A 23,716-nucleotide genomic window follows, 5' to 3' on the forward strand; every position below is an offset into this window, starting at 1 on the left:
CCTGATATACTCGGACTCTCAGGAGGAACACAAAGTCCATGTGCGCGCAGTGCTGCAGAAGCTGCGAGAGCACCATCTTTACGCAAAGTTGGAGAAATGTGGGTTCGATCTAACCAACATAGACTTCCTAGGGTATCGCATTTCCCCAGAGGGGGTGGAGATGGACCCCGAGAAATTCCATTGTGTTCTCACTTGGCAACCCCCTAAGACGAAAAAGGACTTGCAATGCTTTTTGGGGTTTGCTAATTATTACCACCATTTCATAGCCAATTATTCGAAGGAGACGGCACCTCTCACTGACTGCCTAAAAGGCGCAGGACCTTTCCAGTGGACGGAAGATGCTCAGGAAGCCTTTGAAAGACTTAAGCAGAGGTTTGCGTCAGAGCCCATCCTGCAACATGTGGACCCCACACTCCCTTTTGTGCTGGAGTCAGATGTGTCGGATGTAGCCATCGGGGAGGTCCTTTTAAAACTGGCGCCGAGAGGCGGAGGGCTGAGACCCTGCACTTATTTCTCACGGAAGTTAACCGATGCTGAGCAAAGTACACCGTGTGGGAAAAGGAGCTGATGGCTATCAAAGATGCCTTTGAGGCCCGGCGACACCATCTGGAGGGGGCGCAGCACGAGATTGAGGTGCGCACAGACCATTGCAATCTGGAAAGCCTTCACACCGCACGAAAACTCAACCAGAGGCAAGTACGATGGGCCCAGTTCTTCGCACGCTTCCATTTCAAAATCCACTATGTTCCTCAAGCTCAAAATAAGAGGGCTGACGCCCTCTCTCACAAACCAGAGTACCTGGGAAACCCCACCCTGAGGCCACTGCAGTGCATTATTCTCCCCGAGAAGGGCGTAATGGGGGCATGCCAAAACTCGTGGGAGAGGGACTTGCGCGAGGCTCAAAAGCAAGACCCGTTCATCAAGGTGAGATTATCTGACTTAGCTACACAGCCTGAAGTAGCACCAAATGAGTATACTTGGAAGGGAGACATGCTGTACCATAAAGAAGCCGTCTACGTGCCTCCAGGGGACTTGAGAGCCCGAGTACTGCGTCAATACCATGACTCCCCCACGGCAGGACATTTTGGAGTATTTAAGACTATGCAATCTGTAAGCAGGGACTTCTGATGGCCTAAGGTGAAGAAAGACGTGGAGCACTATGTGAGATCCTGTCCCTTTTGCATGAGAGCTAAACACACCACTGGACGACCGCTGGGGCTGTTGGAACCCCTCCCCACTCCACAGGGACCCTGGTGAATGGTCACTATGGATTTTATCAGAGACCTCCCTTCCTCTCAAGGGAAAACCACCATTCTTGTAGTGGTGGATACCTTCACGAAAATGGCACACTTCATTCCATGTTCCAGGCTCCCAAATGCTCAAGTCACCGCCAAATTGTATGTACAACAGATATACCGGTTGCATGGCCTGCCAGACAGCTTGGTCTCGGACCGGGGAACCCAATTTACAGATCTTTTCTGGCAAGCTTTGTGGCGTTTGTTACAAAGTGAACTAAGACTGTTGTCCGCGGATCACCCCCAAAGAGATGGGCAGTCGGAAAGGGTGAACACTGTTTTGGAGCAGTATTTATGGTGCTATGTGGGGTACCAGCAAGATAATTGGATGTCCTATTTGCCTCCAGCTGAATTTGCCTATAATAATGCAGTGCATTTGCACACGCAACAGAACCCTTTCTTTGCTAACCTAAGATATCGTCCTAGAGCTTTTCCGAACCCCCAGCACAGTCCCTCTGTCCCAGCAGCTGAGGAATTTATGCAGGAACGTCAAGCCATGCAGCAGTTGCTAAAAGAGCAGTTGGAGCGTGCCAAGGCAGCTTATAAGCGAGCTGCAGACCAGCATCGGCATGAGGGTCCCACCATCCGGGTGGGAGACAAGGTGTGGTTGTCCACGCGCTACTTGCCCATGGCCGGCCGTTGCCGGAAGTTACAAGACCGGAGAGTGGGTCCGTTCGAGGTGGAAGCGCAAGTCAACCCAGTGGCTTATAGACTCAAGTTACCCCCCACTTTCAAGATGCATCCAGTGTTCCATCGGGCGCTGTTGATGCTGGAAGCTTCCCCCGACCCTCACTGGCCACAGTCGGAGCCGGCCCCTCCTCTCATAGTCAGTGGAGAGGAGAAATACGAGGTAGAACGGATACTGGACTCGCGGAAGCTCAGAGGGCGCCTCCAATATCTGATTCATTGGAAAGGGTATGATCAGACTGAACGTTCGTGGGAGTCAGTGGAGGACGTGCATGCACCAGAGTTGGTGAGAGACTTCCATGAGGCTTATCCAGAGAAGCTCCGACCGAGGGGTTGGGGGGAGGGGATACCTGGAGGGGGGGATGATGTTGAGCCCAAGGGTGATGGACCCAGCCTCCTTCCTGAGGAAGGAGGGGGAAGGCATGAGTTTCAGAAGCCTCAGCCGTTAGGGAGCATGGACGATCCAGCTGTTGTTGAGTCTAACCCCGACCTTGGGGAAGAGAGCGAGTCGCCCTCCCCACCAGTTCCCACGGCTGGTCCTGCCCCTCAATGGGACAGCACTCAGCCCCCCAGCACTCCCACGGGACTGTTGGGGGATGCTCCTGAGAGAGCAGACACTCCTCCTTTGCCAAGCAGTATCTTAGAAACGCCCGACACTTCCCCGCCCTCCGCTCTCCCGCCTGCCAATCAGGAACCTGTGTTTTCCGATGAGCCCTCGGAGGCTGCCCCCCCCCTCACCGCGCTCATGACGTGGGGAGAAGCGGACAGGGCAGAAGGGGGCGTGTGTGCGACGGAGTGAGAGGTTACGCCCCAAGACCTCTCCTATTGGAGGCTACTGCGCCCAGAAGTGGGTGCTGAGTCAACTTTCCTCACAAATTGCCAAGCATATCTAGAGTGCAGTTAGGGATTGAAGTGAGTTAGCATAGGGGTTTCTATGAGGCACACAGCCTTTGATGTATCCATGACTTTAATAAAACAAGAATTGATTGCACCCTCGTCTCCGACTGGTGGTTCTTGCTCTGAACTGGACAGCCACAGTGCCATCAGAATAGGACTTTGGGGCAGAGGCCTGGGCCCCACTCAACAAAAGAGGTTGGAGGGTCCCCACATGCAGCAAGGCTGGCTTATCACATGTTGAATAAAGTGATATGCGTGATCATCTAAAGAGTCTCTCTCTCTCTCCCCCGCCCCGTTAGAACATTGTCCAGAATCTAACATTATCTAACAGCGCCACTGTGAATGGGGGCAGGCTGCAGTTCAGTGGAAGAGCACTGCTTTGCATGCAGAATGGCCCAGGTTCCATCCCCAATGGCACCTCCCATTTCAAAGGATTGCAGGCTGCAAGTGACAGGAATGCTGCTGGATGCTAAGAGGCTGCATTAAATGTGTCTTTGCATTTAAATTAACACAAACATTTTATGAATGCAAATAGAAGCCACTGTATGAGTGGCAGGGTTGGCCAATCATGAGGAAAATTAAGACCCTTCCTATTCTGTCATCACATTGTTATTTCTTCTTTTGAGGCTCACGTGATGAGGCTGCGGGTCTCAGGGATTTACCGTCCACCTGGCGCTTTTTCAATTTTTGATTTTGATTCATGGCTGACTTCCTTCCTTTTGGATAATATTCCAACTCTTATTCTGGGTGATTTTAATATTCATGTGGATGATCCCTTGGATTCTGCTGCTTTTGATCTCAAACTCTGGTCTGATTCATCTATGCATTCCCCTTGGCCATTAGTAAAGATCTCATCTTTACTAAGAATTGTTCTGTTTTCGGTCTTTCTGTTACTGACTTCCGTCTGTCAGATCATCACTGAGTTTCTTTTAGGGTCGCTTATGATCCATCTCTTTTGCAATCTGTTTCTTGCTCCTCCTGCATTCTGTGACTATTGAGACTCCCTCTCATGCACTGGCCTCTTTCTTCTGTTGTCGCTGTAGGTCCCTTGCACTCAGCTGTTTCTTCATTTAATTCTGCGTTATCTTCACTCTTGATAATTTTGCTCTGTTGTCCACATGCACAGTTCTCCCGGCTGGAGCCCAGCCCTGGCTCACTCTCCTTATTCTTGTCTTTGTTCTTGTGCCCAGGTGGCTGAACACCTTTGGAGGAGGACCAGGGAGTGGGGGGACTCTGTTCATTTCAGATGTCATCCTTTTTCTTCTGCTGTTTCTCTGACTAAACGACAGTTTAATTCATTAATTCACACGAGTGCTAGGCATCTTCAGTGTCTTTTCTCTACTTTTAATTCTCTCTTAAAGTCCACTCAGCCATCTCTTCCCCCTTCACTCTCTGCCAACAACTTTGCCACCTGATTAAATACCAAAACTGAACCTATCGGTTTCGATCTTGCTACTATTGACTCTCTTCTGTTGCCAGCTCTTCAAAAGTCTGTTTCTTCAACTACTTTTTCTACCTTTTTCCTGGTTCTGCTGGATGAAGGTCCAGATTGCTATTATCTTCAAGTCCCTCTACCTGTTCTTCCCACCTTTTAATCACTGTTGCTCCTGTTGACCTCCTGTCTCTTCTTCACATTATCAGTCTGTTCTGGCCTGTTTCCTTCTGCATTTAAGCTACTGTTTGCCCTATTTTCAAAAAGCCTTCGCTTGATTCATCTCCGCTATCTTCTGCTGCCTTTTCTTTTCAAAGTCTTGGAACATGTTATTTACTCACATTGCCTCGACTTTCTCGTACCTCTGGATCCCTTTCAATTCAGATTCCATCCTTTGCATTCCACTGAGACTGCCCTTATGAAGATCACAAATGATCTTCTTATTGAAAAGTCAAAACTCCTTACTCATTCTTCTTGATCTTTCTGCGGCTTTTGACACAGTTGACCATGATCTTCTGCTAGACTCCCTTCTTGATCTGGGGTTTCACGACTCAGTCCTTAGATGGTCTGCTTCTTATCAGTAAGGCCTTTCGTTCTCCTTCCCAACACGGTTAAAGTCAGATGGGAAAACGAAGGTGTGCTTTTCTTTAATAGGTTTAATGGAAAATTTCCGTTCAGAGCACTTCATGAATCAGCTTACAAGTTACACAGGCTTAAGCATCTTTACCAGGTATAACTAGGCATGACTACATAGCACTAAGACATTGTTGCAACAATTAGACATGCCTCCTCCTCACCAGCCTTAAGTAAGGATGTGGAATAAAAGTGTCACACTCAGGAGCATGCGCACCCATGCACACGCCTCCTCAGAGGAACTCTTTGAGCCTGCTGGCACCACAGCCTATAGGGCCAAGGTGAGGATGGCTGGACCACTTCAGCAAGGTCCTCCCCTCCTCAGGAAGAGAACTGTGCGGTGATGACTCCTGGGTGAGTGAGGAAGAGGAATGACGGGAAGGTGAAGAGGCAACTTCCTGATCGGGCAGCGCCTCATCAGTGGCAATTGGATCTACGGGGGAAGAGCTGTCACTGTCAGTGGCACGGGAGCCTTCAAGCTCAACCACATCTGGAGGCACATCACTAGGGCGTTCCCCCAAGTCTGTCTCCTTGTCCTCATCACTCCAAGACCTTTCCATGGGGCTTATGACAAATGTGTTGGCTGGAGGTTGTGCATCATCTTCTTCAGAGCTTGGAAAAGTTACTTTTTTGAACTACAGCTCCCATCAGCCCAATCCAGTGGCCATGCTGGCTGGGGCTGATGGGAGTTGTAGTTCAAAAAAGTAACTTTTCCAAGCTCTGATCTTCTTTTACCCTCTCGACAGGGGTTCCGCAGGGCCCAGTCCTGGGGCCTTTGTTGTTTTCCCTCTATATGCGGTCCCCGGGTAATCTTATTTGATCTCACGGCCTTCACTATCCGCTGTATACCGATGATACACTGTTATATCTTTCAACCCCAGAACTTTCCTCTGATGCCCAATATCATATTAAGGCATGTCTCTTGGGCCTCTCTGCATGGATTCGTCATCGTCGCCTGGAACTTAATATGGCATAAGAACATAAGAACATAAGAAGAGCCTGCTGGATCAGGCCAGTGGCCCATCTAGTCCAGCATCCTGTTCTCACAGTGGCCAACCAGGTGCCTGGGGGAAGCCCGCAAGCAGGACCCGAGTGCAAGAACACTCTCCCCTCCTGAGGCTTCCGGCAACTGGTTTTCAGAAGCATGCTGCCTCTGACTAGGGTGGCAGAGCACAGCCATCATGACTAGTAGCCATTGATAGCCCTGTCCTCCATGAATTTGTCTAATCTTCTTTTAAAGCCATCCAAGCTGGTGGCCATTACTGCATCTTGTGGGAGCAAATTCCATAGTTTAACTATGCGCTGAGTAAAGAAGTACTTCCTTTTGTCTGTCCTGAATCTTCCAACATTCAGCTTCTTTGAATGTCCACAAGCTCTAGTATTATGAGAGAGGGAGAAGAACTTTTCTCTATCCACTTTCTCAATGCCATGCATAATTTTATACACTTCTATCATGTCTCCTCTGACCCGCCTTTTCTCTAAACTAAAAAGCCCCAAATGCTGCAACCTTTCCTCGTAAGGGAGTCGCTCCATCCCCTTGATCATTCTGGTTGCCCTCTTCTGAACCTTTTCCAACTCTATAATATCCTTTTTGAGATGAGGCGACCAGAACTGTACACAGTATTCCAAATGCGGCCGCACCATAGATTTATACAACGGCATTATGATATCGGCTGTTTTATTTTCAATACCTTTCCTAATTATCGCTAGCATGGAATTTGCCTTTTTCACAGCTGCCGCACACTGGGTCGACATTTTCATCGTGCTGTCCACTACAACCCCGAGGTCTCTCTCCTGGTCGGTCACCGCCAGTTCAGACCCCATGAGCGTATATGTGAAATTAAGATTTTTTGCTCCAATATGCATAATTTTACACTTGTTTATATTGAATCGCATTTGCCATTTTTCCACCCATTCACTCAGTTTGGAGAGGTCTTTTTGGAGCTCTTCGCAATCCCTTTTTGTTTTAACGACCCTGAAAAATTTAGTGTCGTCAGCAAACTTGGCCACTTCACTGCTCACTCCTAATTCTAGGTCATTAATGAACAAGTTGAAAAGTACAGGTCCCAATACAGATCCTTGAGGGACTCCACTTTCTACAGCCCTCCATTGGGAGAACTGTCCGTTTATTCCTACTCTCTGCTTTCTGCTTCTTAACCAATTCCTTATCCACAAGAGGACCTCTCCTCTTATTCCATGACTGCTAAGCTTCCTCAGAAGCCTTTGGTGAGGTACCTTGTCAAACGCTTTTTGAAAGTCTAAGTACACTATGTCCACTGGATCACCTCTATCTATATGCCTGTTGACACTCTCAAAGAATTCTAATAGGTTGCTGAGACAGGACTTTCCCTTGCAGAAGCCATGCTGGCTCTGCTTCAGCAAGGCTTGTTCTTCTATGTGCTTAGTTAATCTAGCTTTAATAATACTTTCTACCAGTTTTCCAGGGACAGAAGTTAAGCTAACTGGCCTGTAATTTCCGGGATCCCCTCTGGATCCCTTTTTGAAGATTGGCGTTACATTTGCCACTTTCCAGTCCTCAGGCATGGAGGAGGACCCGAGGGACAAGTTACATATTTTAGTTAGCAGATCAGCAATTTCACCTTTGAGTTCTTTGAGAACTCTCGGGTGGATGCCATCCGGGCCCGGTGATTTGTCAGTTTTTATATTGTCCATTAAGCTTAGAACTTCCTCTCTCGTTACCACTATTTGTCTCAGTTCCTCAGAATCCCTTCCTGAAAATGTTAGTTCAGGTTCAGGGATCTGCCCTATATCTTCCACTGTGAAGACAGATGCAAAGAATTCATTTAGCTTCTCTGCAATCTCCTTATCGTTCTTTAGTACACCTTTGACTCCCTTATCATCCAAGGGTCCAATCGTCTCCCTAGATGGTCTCCTGCTTTGAATGTATTTATAGAATTTTTTGTTGTTGGTTTTTATGTTCTTAGCAATGTGCTCCTCAAATTCTTTTTAGCATCCCTTATTGTCTTCTTGCATTTCTTTTGCCAGAGTTTGTGTTCTTTTTTATTTTCTTCATTCGGACAAGACTTCCATTTTCTGAAGGAAGACTTTTTGCCTCTAAGAGCTTCCTTGACTTTGCTCGTTAACCATGCTGGCATCTTCTTGGCCCTGGCGGTACCTTTTCTGATCTGCGGTATGCACTCCAGTTGAGCTTCTAATAGAGTGTTTTTAAACAACTTCCAAGCATTTTCGAGTGATGTGACCCTCTGGACTTTGTTTTTCAGCTTTCTTTTTACCAATCCCCTCATTTTTGTGAAGTTTCCTCTTTTGAAGTCAAATGTGACCGTGTTGGATTTTCTTGGCAATTCACCAGTTACATGTATGTTTAATTTAATAGCACTGCGGTCACTGCTCCCAATCGGTTCAACAACACTTACATCTCGCACCAGGTCCCGGTCCCCACTGAGGATTAAGTCCAGGGTTGCCGTCCCTCTGGTCGGTTCCATGACCAACTGGTCTGGGGAATAGTCATTTAGAATATCTAGAAACTTTGCTTCTTTGTCATGACTGGAACACATATGCAGCCAGTCTATGTCCGGGTAGTTGAAGTCACCCATTACTACCACATTTCCTAGTTTGGATGCTTCCTCAATTTCATATCTCATCTCAAGGTCTCCCTGAGCATTTTGATCAGGGGGACGATAGATCGTTCCCAGTATTAAGTTCCTCCTGGGGCACGGTATCACCACCCACAACGATTCTGTGGAGGAGTCTGCCTCTTTTGGGGTTTCGAGCTTGCTGGATTCAATGCCTTCTTTCACGTATAGAGCGACTCTGCCACCAATACGTCCTTCCCTGTCCTTCCGATATAGTTTATATCCAGGGATAACCGTATCCCACTGGTTTTCTCCATTCCACCAGGTCTCCGTTATGCTCAATATATAAATGCTCTTCTCTAAGACCAAGCACTCCAGTTCTCCCATCTTGGTTCGGAGGCTCCTAGCATTAGCGTACAGGCACTTGTAAGCAGTGTCTCTCTTCAAGTGTCTTTGGCACTTGTGGTTAGGCCTGTGGTAATTTTGCTCTTCTGAATTTACATCCTGTGCCCCTGCTCTCACAATGCCTACTTCTAGGCCTACCCCTTTTAAAATTTCATCATTTCTTTGGTTTTTATCCCAGGGGGGAGGTTTATTCCAAACCAGACCTTTCTCAGCTCCTGTCGGGTTTCCCCCCTCAGTCAGTTTAAAAGCTGCTCTGCTACCTTTTTAATTTTAAGTGCCAGCAGTCTGGTTCCATTCTGGTTCAAGTGGAGCCCGTCCCTTTCGTACAGGCCCGGCTTGTCCCAAAATGTTCCCCAGTGCCTAACAAATCCAAACCCTTCCACCCGACACCATCGTCTCATCCACGCATTGAGACTGCGAAGCTGGGCCTGTCTGGCTGGTCCTGCGCGTGGCACTGGTAGCATTTCAGAGAAAGCCACCTTGGAGGTCCTGGCTTTCAGCATCCTACCTAGCAACCTAAATTTTGCTTCCAGGACCTCACGGCTGCATTTCCCCATGTCGTTGGTGCCAACGTGCACCACGACCACTGACTCCTTCCCAGCACTGTCTACCAAATTATCTAAACGACGGGCGATATCCGCAACCTTCGCACCAGGCAGGCAAAACACCTTGCGGTCTACACACCCATCACACACCCCACTGTCTATGTTCCTAATGATCGAATCACCCACTACAAGGATCCCTCCACCCCCTGGAGATATATCCTCGGCACGAGAGGATAGCTGCTCATCCCCCAAGGAATGGGTCCCTTCTAAGGGATCGTTTCCCTCTTCCTCAGCTGGATGCTCTCCTTCCCCAAGACCATCGTTCTCCATGATAGCAGGAGAGCTATCATTGTTGGAGTGGGACACAGCTATAACGTCCCTGAAGGCCTCCTCCACACACCTCTCTGCCTCTCTCAGCTTTTCCAGGTCCGCCACCTTGGCCTCAAGGAAATGAAGTCGTTCCCGGAGAGCCAGGAGCTCATTGCACCGAGAGCACACCTACGACTTCTGTCCAACAGGCAGATAGTCGTACATGCTGCAGGCGGTGCAAAACACTGGAAAGCCCCCACACCCCTGCTGGCTTCTTACCTGCATAGTTTTGTTTAAGGTTTATTACGTCAGTGGGTTGGAGACTGCGGTTTAGTTGAGGTCAGGGAACAGACGGGCAGAGTGGGGGGCCCTGGCCTCCTCGCCCTGCTGCCGAACTTGCTCTGCTGCTTAACTCGCCTTGACGCTTTGTCAGCTGGGGCTCCCTCTAGCTTGTGGAGCAGCAAAGGCAAATGGCAAAGGCAGAACTGCTTATTCCCCACCCCCCTGAAGCCCTCTTCACAATATACAATTTCCATTACTGTTAATAAGGTCTTCCTCCATCCTGTGGAGAAAGCAAGCAATCTTGGTTTCGTTTTTGAGTCTTCTCTCTTTTGTTCCTCTTACTGAGTCTGTGGCAAAGTCATGTCATTTCCCCTCTTTATCATATTGCCAGAATCAGACTGTTCTTGTCTGTCTCTTCGCAAAGACTCCAGTTCATGCTTTAGTCATTTCTCACCTTCTCATTTGTGATCTTCGTAAGGGTCCATCTCAGTGGAGTGCAAAGGACAGAATCTGGATTGAAAGGGCTCCAGTCCACTGGCCCATCAACCAACCAACCAACCAACCAACCCACCCACCAACCCACCAACCCACCAACCCACCAACCAAACCAACCAACCCACCAAACCCACCAAACCAACCAACCCAACCCACCCACCAACCAACCCAACCCAACCCAACCAACCAACCCAACCAACCCAACCAACCCAACCAACCCAACCCAACACAACCAACCCAACCCAACCAACCCAACACAACCCAACCCAACACAACACAACACAACACAACACAACACAACCCACCCCAACCCACCCACCCAACCCACCCCAACCCACCCACCCAACCCACGCACCCACCCAACCCACCCACCCACCAACCCACCAACCAACCAACCAACCTGTGACCTTCTTAGAAACTAGGAAGCTGCGTCCAATCATACCATCCATCCATTTTACTCAGAATTGTCTCCATTGACTTGCAACAGATTTCCACGGTTTCCAGGCACAGGTCTTTCACTGCTCTGCTGGGGAGGCTTGACCCCAGGACCTTTTCCACGCAAAGCTTGTGCTCTGCCCCTGTGCAGCTCCTCCAGGGTCTCAGGGCCAAACCAGAGGTGACGTTAGGGGTATAGAAAAGAAAAATCAGATTTCAGCCATTATGCGTGTGTGTGGGTATGGGTGTTAATTTTAGAGATTGCAGCATGTGGGGAGAGGTGAATTTAACCCTTTCCTCCTTCCCTGTGGTTCTGATGGAAACTCCTCTGTTGGTACCACTGAGGTGGAGTGATTTTCGTCAGGACTTCAGGAGTGGAAGAAACAGATAAGAAAAATCCTGATAATCATGAGACTAAGTGTGGCATAGTGGTTAGAGGGTTGGACTGGGAGCTGGGTGACCAGGGTTCAAATCCCTACTTGGGCATGAAGCCCATTGGGTGACCTTGGGCCAGTCACTATCTCTCAGCCTAACCTACCTCACAGGGTTATTCTGAGGATATAATGATGGGGGGAAGTATGCAAAAGGAAAACACACGCACTCACGCGCGAATAGTGGCTGCAGTTTGATTTTTCTATTCTTTTCAAAAAGACATGTGCAGATGAAATGCAAATATACCCTTAACATCACCTCTGGTTTGGCCCTAAGACCCTGCAGAGTTGCTGCCAGTCAATGGAGACAACAATGAGTGAGATAGGGCCCATCCATACCTAACTGGAAAACAATGTTTTCCATATTTGGTTGGTGGCCTCGCGATCCACACGTGTCCTGTTTGTGGTCTGATTGTTGTGAAAACCCAATTGGCAAGCATCCATACGTGTGGACATTTTTTTGGTCTAAATTGTTTTAGCATTGGCCACTCCCCTAAGCCCACCCCTTTGCAGTGATTGGTCCATAACATACTTTGCTTTTCGCACACTTCTTTGGAAGAATGCAGAAACATATATCTGGTTTTTTTATTCCCACTCATGCGCAGGTTTGTGGATGTGCCACTAGGTGGGAAGGAGACAAGGGGCTTGACATACAATGGAGGAAAACCCATGGACCGCCTATTGCAGGAAAGTCCATGGCATTGCATCTGAGCCCACGGACGTTAATGCGATTGATTATCGGTTGAGGAAAGCATATCAGTTTGTCAGTGGTATTTCTAATGCGGATTTGTGAACACGAAAATCCGTACTAGCTTGCAATGCCATATGGACGACGGTGAATTAATGAGGACACAAAGCTATTTGCAGATTATACAGTCATATGGACGGGCCCATAGAGAAGGACCATCGCTTCAGGGCAGAGCCCAAGCTTTGCATGGAAATGTCCCAGTGTCAAGCCCCTCACGTACAGCAGTGAAAGACCCGTGCCTGGAAACTCTGGAAAGCTGCTGCCAGTCAGTGCAGACAATTCTGAGCAAAATGGATAGATGGTATGACTTGTTTATTTATTTATTTGCTTGCTTATTATTTGCTTTATATCCCACCCTTCCTCCCAGCAGGAGCCCAGGGCAGCAAACAGAAACACTAAAAGCACTTTAAAACACATTAAAACAAAATATCTTTAGAAACACATTAAAACAAAACATCTTTAAAAACATATTACAACAAAATATCTTAAAAAATATTTTTTAAAAAAAGCTTTAAAAAGTCTTAAAAAGCAATTCCAACACAGATGCAAACTGGGATAAGGTCTCTACTTAAAACGCTTGTTGAAAGAGGAAGGTCTTCAACAGGTGTTCAAAAGATAACAGATATGGCGCCTGTCTAATGTTTAAAGGGAGGGAATTCCACCGGGTAGGTGCCGCAACACTAAAAGTCCACTTCCTGTGTTGTGCACAACGGACCTCCTGATAAGATGGTATCTGCAGGAGGCCCTCACCTGCAGAGTGCAGTGATCGACTGGGTATAGAAGGAGTGAGATGATCTTTACCAACTCCATGTAGCGCTGGGAGTGTTTCCTATCTTAAACCCTGGAGAGCCCCTCCCAGTCAGCAGATACAACACTAAGTAGGTGGACGGACCAATGATCAAGGAACAGAGAAAGAAGCTGCTTTATATTAGTTCAGACCATTGCTCCATCTAGCATTATTTACACAGCAACAGCTCTCCAGACTTTCAGACAGGGCATGTTCCCAGTCCTTCCAAAAGATGCCATTTGGGATTGACCCTGGAACCTTTGCACGCAAAACAGATGCTCTGGCACTGAGTTGCAGCCCTTCCTTTCAGCTCCCTGTGACATGATCCTGCTTTACAGAGTGCGGTGTCCAGACCTGGATGCAGTACTCAAGGTGAGGCCTAACCAGTGCCGAATAGAGGGGAACCTTGCCTTTTTTGCAGCCTCATCACACTGTTGGCTCATATTCAGTTTGTGATCAACAGCAATCCCAAGATCCTTCTCGCATGTAGTATTACTGAGCCAAGTATCCCCCATCTTATAACTGTGCCTTTGGTTCCTTTTTCCCAGGTGTAGAACTTTGCACTTATCCTTCAATTTCATCCTGTTGTTCTCAGCCCAATGGTCCATCCTTTCAAGATCCCCTTGAATTTTGTTTCTGCCCTCCGGGTTATTAGCTATCCCTCCCAATTTTGTATCATCTGCAAATCTGATAAGCATTCCCTGCACCTCCTCATCCACGTCATTAATAAAAATGTTGACGAGCCCTGGGCCCAGGACTGAGCCCTGCGGTACCCGCTTGCTACCTCCCTCCAGTTTGAGAAGGAACCATTGATAAGCATCCCCATATAGGTGTTCTACGATGGAGTTCCAACCATAAGGGGCAAATTGTAAGTGGGTTATTATTTCTCCTCTTCTGCACCAATTTTTTTTTAAAGATAGACTTGTCTCATCATTCATTTCACTTGAGCTTTAATTGCCTCTCCATTTCCTGCAAAATGCCCCCTCCACCCGCACCCCACTCTCAGTTATTGCTTTCCCTGCAGCAACACACCAATCCCATGGCAGCTGGGAACTTATGGGCTTGCTTTTATTTCTCTGCACTGCATATGATTCTGTCTTTATTTCACCTGCTTGACAGGAGGAGAAAACAACAACAGCAGCAGCAACAAGAAAAAGCCAGCTATTTAAAAAAAAAAAAAAGTGCAAAAGAAGCATTTACAGTTTGGCACATCAAGGGGTTTTCTTGGCTGCGCTTTGGAGATGGAAGAGGAGAGGTGCTAAAGATTTGCTTTGGCTGTAGAGTTTCCCAGAGGCCAGTGGAGGCTGGTGGCTACGATGTCAGTGGGGCAGTGAATCCGCTCCGGGTTTTAGTCCAACTTTCATCACCTTGGACAGCACCTTGAAAGTTCAGACTAAAACCCAGAGCAGATTCACTGCCCCACTGACATCAGAGTCACCAGTTTTCACCAGGAGCAAGCGCTGTCTGCAAATGCTCCGCATCTCCCCCCTGCCTCCAGTCAATTACCTTTCTGAGTGGCTCACTGGGAGCAATATTGGGAAACTGCTTTTTCATGCCCAGTGATCAGCACAGAAGTAAAACCACACAATTCTGGCTAATGGCTGCTATTTCAGGCAACAGGGAAAACTGTGATCTGCTGCAGTGCTGCCTTTAATTCTTTCCAGCATCTTTGCAAAGGGCAGTCCAGCTTGCGAAGTGCATGCCTGGCCCACCCGATGCGAGTTCCTCACCTCTCACAGCAAAAAAGAAGAAGACACATTGCTCATTTGCGTAAGCCAATTTGCACACATAATGTACAGATTATGCCACTGACTTCCATGGGGCAAAGGGAACAACCATCGCAAGAAAACCTACACGTTGTTTCTTTAAGCAGTCGGAAGTGCAAGGCAGGCTTTGTAAGGTTGTTTCTTGTGGAGCAGACCACCACAGATTTACAGCTCTGGCACCCAAGACAGAGGAGGTTGTGAATTTCTGCCACCAGGTCAAGACTTGGTTGTTCATCCAGGGCTTTTCATTAGAAATATGTAACTCTCTCACAAAGAAATGTTCCCATTAAAACTGCTAGCATGAAGCAGAAACCCCGTCAAAGAAAAAGAAAGCAGTAGCCAGCCTCTGCTAGATTGTTTTTTTTTCTTCATATTCTGGCTTCCTGTGTGCTAATCTGTCACAAACAAACTCAAAAGCCTCGTTATCACCTCATTAACATGCTAAAGCAAAGAGGGTCCTTCAGTTAGCCTGGTGATCTGGGAGATGACATCATTATTTCTGCTCTGAAGAACTTCCTGGAATTGTGTTCCCCTGTACTCCCTCTCCACTACAGATTTACAGCTCTGGCACCCAAGACAGAGGAGGTTGTGAATTTCTGCCACCAGGCTAAGACTTGGTTGTTCATCAGAGCTTTGGGGGGATGTGATGTCAGGCTGGGTGTTTTTGTGCCAGAAATTTATCCGCCTCATTTTATGCTTCTACATGTTGATTTTATGCTGATGTTTTTGTGTATATTTTGTTGTTACCTCCTCTGGAATTGTTTCAGTGAAGAGCACCATGACAATGTTTTAAATAAACCAACAGGTGGGTAGTTGTGTACCAAGTGTTAGCATACCCACAGGAGTTTCTGAATCATCAATCAATCAATCGATATTTGTGTACTAAATATAACATTCAGGGGAAGGGCTGTAGCTCAGGGACAGAGCATCTGCCTTGCATGCAGAAGGTTGCAGGTTCAATCCCTGGCATCTCCAGGTAGGGCTGGGCTAAGAAACACCCACTGTCTGAAATCTTGGAGAACTGCTGCCGGTTAGTAGACAGTACTGAGTTAGCTGGAGCAGTGTCTGACTCAGTATGGTAGCTTTTATTTTGTGTTGTAAAGATACAACCCCCCATTAGAGTTTCTAAATAATCAGTAAATATATAGATATTTCTGTACCATATTTAACCAAATCAACATTTACCAAAAAAAAGAAGAAGAGTTATGGAAACCTGGCTCAAGTTCCACAGTTGACAGCCGCATCTGCCTGGAAAGAGAGAGGGAACAAAATCCTTCCAGTTTCCTTCCATTCTGTCCCAGATGCAGAGAAGGAAAGAGTGATGTCCGCTGTGCAGTGATGCAGGTTCCTCCAGGTGCAACCTGAAACGTTCTCCTGTTCCTGAAATATTTATGAAAAGCTACAGGTTTTCAGCAGGAGGTTATGGGGCATGCACTGCTTGGAAATGAAGCAGTACGTCTGTCGCAAAACTTTTGCAGGAGCAAACGGTATTAGAAGTGGGATCGTCTATAGCTGCCGTGGTGCTATCATGTGTACAAATCGGCATGAATGCACAATTAAAAGGACATCTGGGGAGGCTCAGACAGCTAGTAGCACTCTTGCTAATAATAAGCTTGAGTGGCAACAGGACTGGAGACAAACAGGGCCACTGAGAAAGTCTGCATGCTCAAGAGATCCCAGAGATTGCAGAAGTACAAAAACAGACTTTCTTAAAAAACCAAGAGGGCAACACCCTCCAATAGGCCAATTCAGCCTGCACACTCAGGCTGTGGGCACACTAGTCACTTCAAAAGCAGCGAGAATGGTTTTTCTGCCTGCTTTTTGAAACAACTCTGCTCTCTGCTGTCCACCCCTCCCTTCCCCACTGCTGACTTCAGACTTTTCAGGACCAACCACAGCAAAGTGTTGGACCTATCACTGTCTCTGCTTGAGCCCAGGGGCGTAGTTGTCTAGGGTCTTGAGGGGTGGTGTCTTAGACCCCTTACTTTTTCAGGAGCAGTGTCCCAGCAGGGTCTCTATGTCTCCAGCATCCTATGAGCCAATCAGCATGAAAGGGGAGAGTGTTAGCCACAAAGAAGAGTCTTCTAACATGCTTTCTTGCCCTCTTCTGCTAATTTGAGCCAATCAGAGTAAAAGGAGGTGAATCAGTCACTGAGAAGACTCTTCTCAGTAGCTAACACACTCCTTTTTCATGCTCATAGGCTCCTAGGAACATATGTTGTGGTGGTGGGAAGCATTAACAAGGATCTCATTCTCACCCCAGCAGCAAAAAAAAGGAGGGGGAGGGCACGTAGTGTGGCATAGCTGTGACTATCATGAAGGGACCCCGCACTTCTGAATTTGCCACTATGCTACTGCCTGAGCCTAAAGCAAAGTGTTTCCATTGGCCACACCTGGAAGGCAAATGGGTTAATCTACCAATCAGGTGCAAAATCTGCCTGAAGCTGAATTTTTTTAAAAAAATGCACTCGAGCTGATCTGACCAGAGTTTTAGAGTAAAAGGGATGGAATTTGACTTGCGTTGTGTGTCCTCATTTTCAGAAAAGAGAGGCAGAACTGTAACCAGCTCAACAGTAAGTGTGTCTCTACCCTCAGTAGCCATTATTTATTATCAGCTGGAAAAGAAAGCCAAGGTCTTTGTGTGTGAGAGTGAAGGAATAGAATGTCCTGCTTGAGCTCATAAGAATATAAGAGGAGCCTGCTAGATCAGGCCAGCGGCCCATCTATTCCAGCATTCTGGTCTCATAGTGGCCAACCAGGTGCCTGGGGGAAGCCCGCAAGCAGGACCTGAGTGCAAGAACACTCTCCCCTCCTGCGGCTGCTGGCAACTAGTTTTCAGAAGCATCCTGCCTCTGATTGGTGGCAGAGCACAGCCATCAGGCTAATAGCCACTGATAGCCTTTTCCTCCATGAATTTGTCTAATCTGCTTTTAAAGCCATCCAAGCACTTTACAGACTATAATGCTCTGAAGGAGGAGGGCGGATCGACTGATGTAGTGGCAAATGTTGAAGTGCAGAAGCTCATTATGACAGGCCCCATCAGTCATCACCACAGGCCCAAGAAGAGTCTATAGCCATGGGCCCAAGGAAAACCCAGAGATACAAACTGCTGTGTTGATCCACTATTACAGAGAAAGCGAGATGCCAAAGAGCAGCACTGCATGGCATGATGCCCCGTTTATTAGAATTAGCATGACTGCAATCCTGTGCATAGGGCTGTATTCAACTAAGTCCTACTCAAAGTAGACCCGTTGAAATGAATGAATAAGTTAGTTATGTCTATCAACTTCAATGGGTTTACTCTGAGTAGGACTAGCATTGAATACCGCCCATAGTTTCTTGGGAATGAGTGTCATTGCACACAGTGGTGCTTTTTTCTAAGTGCAGAGATTCAAGCTGGAAAACACTGTGAACTTTTACAAAAGACCTTCAGCCAACTAAAATGCAAAGTTTAGTTTTTCATTAGAAATGTGTAACTCGCAAAGAAGTGTTCCCATTAAAACTGCTGGCATGAAGCAGAAACCTCATCAAAGAAAAAGAAAGCAGTAGCTAGCCTCTGCTTGATTGTTTTTTTCATTCTCTGTCTTCCTGTGTGCGAATCTGTCACAAACTCAAAAGCCTCGTTATCACCTCATTAACACGCTAAAGCAAAGAGAGTCCTTCAGTTAGCCTGGTGATCTGGAAGATGACATCATTACTTCTGCTCTGAAGAACTTCCTGGAATCATATCTGCAGGGTTGTTGGTTGTCCTCTCAGCCAACCCTCAGATCTCCAGTTGCTGCTTCTTAATGCCAGATCGGTACAAAATAAAACCTCCCTCATCCATGATTTGATTATGGATGAGGCAGCCGATCTGGCATGCATAACCGAGACCTGGGTGAGCGAGCAGGGTGGAGTTAGTCTCTCCCAGCTCTGCCCACCGGGGTATTTGGTTCAGCATCATGGGAGATCTGAGGGTTGGGGAGGTGGGGTTGCTGTGGTCTATAAGAGTTCCATCTCACTCACCAAGCACCATGTCCATGCAGTTACGGGTCTGGAGTGTTTGCACCTTGTGTTGGGCCAGAGGGACAGACTGGGAATCCTTTTGGTGTACCGCCCACCTTGCTGCCCAATGGCTTCCCTAACTGAGCTGACGGAAGTGGTCTCGGAGGTATTGTTGAGATCCCCCAGACTATTAGTACTGGGGGATGTCAACATCCATGCCGAGGCTTCTTTGTCTGGGGCGGCTCAGGACTTCATGGACGCCATGACAACCATGGGGCTGTCTCAACGTGTTAGTGGCCCAACACATACATCGGGGCATACTCTTGACCTGGTCCTTGCTACCGGACATGGGGATAGTAATCTGGATGTGGGGAGTCTTACATCTCTCCCTTTGTCATGATCAGATCACTGCTTGCTGAAGTTTAGACTTTCAGTGGCCTTTTTCCTCTGCAAGGGTGGGGGACCTATTAAAATGGTCCGCCCCCGGAGACTAATGAATCCTGATGCTTTTCAAAGGGCTCTGGGGGATTTTCCGGCTGATAGGACTGGCGCTCCTGTCGAAGCCCTGGCTAATCTGTGGAATGCAGAGATGACCCGGGCAGTGGACACGATCGCTCCTGCGCGCCCTCTCCTTTGTAGAGCTCATACAGCTCCTTGGTATACTCTGGAGCTAAGAGCGATGAAGCAAGATAGGAGACGGCTTGAGCGGAGTTGGAGACGAACTCCCGACGAATGCAATTATGCGCTGGTTTGTGCTTCTACCAAGCAGTATGTAGGTGCGGTGAGGGCGGCGAAGAAACAACATTTCGCCGCCACTATTAAGTCATCTCTCTCCCGCCCAGCGGAGCTTTTTAGAGTTGTCCGAGGGCTACTCCACCCTGGCCCACAGGACATGGTAGATACATCGGTAGCCCGCTGTAATGAGTTTGCTAAGCACTTCCAGCATAAGATCTTATGCATTCGTCGGGACCTAGATTCCCATTTTATGACAGTTAGTCCTAATGAGGTGTCTGGAACACAGTCTAGTCATGTTTTGTTGGATGAGTTTCAGTCAGTTCAGTTCGAGGACGTGGACAAGGTGCTTGGACAGGTACGTGCAACCACTTCGGTACTTGATCCTTGCCCCTCTTGGCTTATAAAAACTAGCAAGGATGGAACAGCTGGCTGGGCCAAGGAAGTGATAAATGCCTCTTTACGAGAGAGAGTGGTCCCTGGCTGTCTGAAAGAAGCGGCGGTGAGACCACTCCTGAAAAAACCTTCCTTGGATCCAGAGGACTTTAACAACTATAGACCAGTGGCAAATGTTCCATTCTTGGGCAAGGTCTTGGAACGAGTGGTTGCTGACCAGCTCCAGGCGCTATTGGATGAAACCGATTATCTAGATCCATTTCAGTCGGGTTTCAGACCTGGTTTTGGCACTGAGACGGCCTTGGTCGCCCTGTGTGATGACCTATATCGGGAGAGAGACAGAGGGAGTGTAACTCTGTTGATTCTCCTTGATCTCTCAGCGGCTTTTGATACCATCGACCATGGTATCCTTCTGGAGAGACTTGCGGAGTTGGGTGTTGGAGGCACTGCTTGGCAGTGGTTCCGCTCCTACTTGGCGGGCCGTCTCCAGAAGATAATACTTGGGGAACATTGCTCGACCCCGTGGGTTCTCCAATATGGGGTCCCGCAGGGTTCGGTCTTGTCTCCCATGCTCTTTAATACCTATATGAAGCCATTGGGTGCAGTCATCCGGAGTTTTGGAGTGCGTTGTCATCAGTACGCTGATGACACGCAGCTCTACTTCTCCTTTTCATCTTCTTCAGGTGAGGCGGTCGATGTGCTGAACCGTTGTCTGGACGCGACAATGGACTGGATGAGAACTAACAAACTGAGACTCAATCCGGATAAGACTGAGATGCTGCTGGTGGATGGTTTCTCTGGTCAGATGGTGGATACATACCCTGTCCTGGACGGGGTTACACTCCCCCTAAAGGATCAGGTTCATAGTTTGGGAGTCGTTTTAGACTCTTCCCTATCACTCGAGGCCCATGTAGCCTCGGTGGCACGGAATGCGTTTTACCAACTTCGGTTGGTAGCCCAGCTACGTCCCTATCTGAGTAAGGAGGACCTTACATCAGTGGTTCATGCTCTGGTAACCTCACGTTTGGACTACTGCAACGCGCTCTACGTAGGGCTACCTCTGAAGACGGTTCGGAAGCTACAGCTAGTGCAAAATACGGCGGCCAGACTGCTAACAAGAACTAAGCGGTCTGAGCATATAACACCTGTTCTGGCTCGCCTGCACTGGCTTCCAATATGCTACCGGGCCAGATTCAAAGTGTTGGTATTAACCTATAAAGCCTTATACGGTGCAGGACCACAATACCTGCAGGAACGCCTCTCCCGTTATGAACCGGCTCGTACACTACGGTCTACTACGAAGGCCCTCCTCCGGGTCCCGACCCATAGGGAGGCCCGGAGGGTAGTAACAAGATCTAGGGCCTTCTCAGTGGTGGCCCCCGAATTGTGGAATAGTCTCCCCGAGGAGCCTGGCGCCGACACTATTATCTTTTCGGCGCCAGGTTAAAACCTTTCTCTTCTCTGAGGCATTTTAATCTAAGTTATTTATGTAAATGTTGTAATTGGTATTTTAGATGATGTACTTTTATATTTGTTATATTGATATTGTAATTTTATTATTGTATATGTTTCTATGTTTGCCGCCCAGAGAACTGTTTGCTAGTCGGCCGGGATATAAGCTGAATAAAATAAATAAATAATAAATAAATTGAATTCCCCTGTACTCCCTCTCCACTACACCACTCTTGGCAGGAACTCTGAGCAAGAGAGCTGGTGTTAGGGGGTGAGGAGAAAACACCACAACAGGCCTATTTACTCCTATAGGGGAGCACGAACGGTGAGCAACAAGGTCAGAAGAAGAGCAAAGCCGCAGACGCCACAGATGCATTTTTCTTTCGTAGAAGCAAGGCTGTTAATAACATTGGGATGTTCTCTGGATCTGCAGTCTGGCAACCCTCCTTCCCACCCAGTGGTGGCTGGTAGCTCCATGTCAGTGGGGCAATGGAATCCGCTCTGGGGTTTTATCTGAACTTCCAATAAGCTGTCCAAGGGCTGAAGCACCTCGGACAGCTCCTTGAAAGTTTGGACTAAAACCCAGAGTGGATTCCGCTGCCCCACTGACATGGAGCCACAAGGGGCCACTGGTCCCTCCTCCTTCTTCACTAGTCCAGCTGTCTCCAAACAGCGATTTGTCTTCTGAGCCTCGGGCCCTAACCTAGCCTTGCCTTCCATCACCCTCAGGGGAAGGAAGGAGTTCTGTTGGAATGCAAGCCAAAATTAGGATCCCTATACATGGGATGCGGAGTTGGGTGGGAGCATGCTGTTGGCCACTGGAGGGCGCCAGCTGCGTGCACATTCCCTTCATTTTGGCATTTCTTTTAAGAAGAAGGTAAGATGAGCCCTGCAGCCGGATCAGGCCAAAGGCCCATCTAGTCCAGCACTCTGTTCCCACAGCAGCCAACCAGATGCCTTTGGGAAGCCCACAAGCAGGGCGTGAGTACAGCAGCTCTCTCTCCACACGTGCATTTCCCAGCAGTTGGTATTCAAAGGCATACACAGTGATGTAAAATGAACTGACCTCATGGGACAACGGGAGGGTAGCAAATTGGAGGAGGAGGAGCTAGGGAGGTCATTGGAGGTAGAGTCACATTCTCAGTTCCTCTCCATCCTCTTTCTTTACACAGTGCAGACTTCAGTAATTCTTGGACACAAGCATCAGGTGTGTAAGACCCAGCCCCTGAGGAGGAAACCTGGACACCTAGAAATGTTACTGTTCTAAGAGTCAGCATCGAATATCTAGATATGCCGGTGATTTGTCAGCTCTGCTCATAGCAAAAGAGATGGACAAAAAAGGCTCCGGGGACCTTCTGTACTCCATGCAGTTCTCGTCTCCGCACTTCAAGAAGGATGCAGACAAACTGGAACAGGTTCAGAGGAGGGCAACAAGGATGATCAGGGGACTGGAAACAAAGCCCTATGAGGAGAGACTGAAAGAACTGGGCATCTTTAGCCCGGAGAAGACAAGACTGAGGGAAGATATGATAGCACTCTTCAAGTACATGAAAGGTTGTCAACAGAGGAGAACCAGGATCTCTTCTTGATCATCCCAGAGTGCAGGACACAGAATAATGGGCTCAAGTTGCAGGAAGTCAGATTTCGACTGAACATCTGGAAAAACTTCCTAACTGTTAGAGCCATACGACAATGGAACCAACGACCTAGAGAGGTAGTGGGCTCTCCGACACTGGAGGCATTCAAGAGGCAGCTGGACAGCCATCTGTCGGGAATGCTTTGATTTGGATTCCTGCATTGAGCAGGGGGTTGGACTTGATGGCCTTATAGGCCCCTTCCAACTCTACTATTCTATGAATGATAGGAAGTGTATAGATATGGCTACATGAGACACAAGGTTGCTGCACTCTAGCTTTGGATTTTAGGGTGCAGAAAAAAATAACGGGAGGAGTTTGCTCCACCTTGCCCTAGAGACCAGCCTCCCTTTGACAAACTGCCTCCGACAGTGGAGGTAGAACATGAAGTAGTCATGTCACCTCTTACTCGCCTTTCTTTTCAACTAGAAAGCCCCAAATACCACAAACACAAACTCTGGCAAAAGAAATGCAAGAAGACAATAAGGGATGCTAAACAAGAATTTGAGGAGCACATTGCTAAGAACATAAAAACCAACAACAAAAAATTCTATAAATACATTCAAAGCAGGAGACCATCTAGGGAGACAATTGGACCCTTGGATGATAAGGGAGTCAAAGGTGTACTAAAGAACGATAAGGAGATTGCAGAGAAGCTAAATGAATTCTTTGCATCTGTCTTCACAGTGGAAGATATAGGGCAGATCCCTGAACCTGAACTAACATTTGCAGGAAGGGATTCTGAGGAACTGAGACAAATAGTGGTAACGAGAGAGGAAGTTCTAAGCTTAATGGACAATATAAAAACTGACAAATC

At 47.8% G+C, this 23,716-nt stretch overlaps 1 protein-coding gene across 1 annotated transcript in view; it reads left to right on the forward strand.

Moving 5' to 3' along the window:
• The first annotated feature begins 855 nt into the window (after positions 1-855).
• The window catches only part of LOC133389722 (uncharacterized), an 86,506-nt gene continuing 63,645 nt past the window's right edge, over positions 856-23,716 (forward strand). The window contains exons 1-2 of the mRNA XM_061637748.1: positions 856-924; positions 1,741-2,268. Coding sequence (XP_061493732.1) covers positions 856-924; positions 1,741-2,268 — 597 coding nt within the window. The remainder of the gene's footprint in view (positions 925-1,740; positions 2,269-23,716) is intronic.

The sequence above is a fragment of the Rhineura floridana genome, chromosome 7 (genome assembly GCF_030035675.1).
Source record: "Rhineura floridana isolate rRhiFlo1 chromosome 7, rRhiFlo1.hap2, whole genome shotgun sequence".
NCBI classification, from domain to species: domain Eukaryota; kingdom Metazoa; phylum Chordata; class Lepidosauria; order Squamata; family Rhineuridae; genus Rhineura; species Rhineura floridana.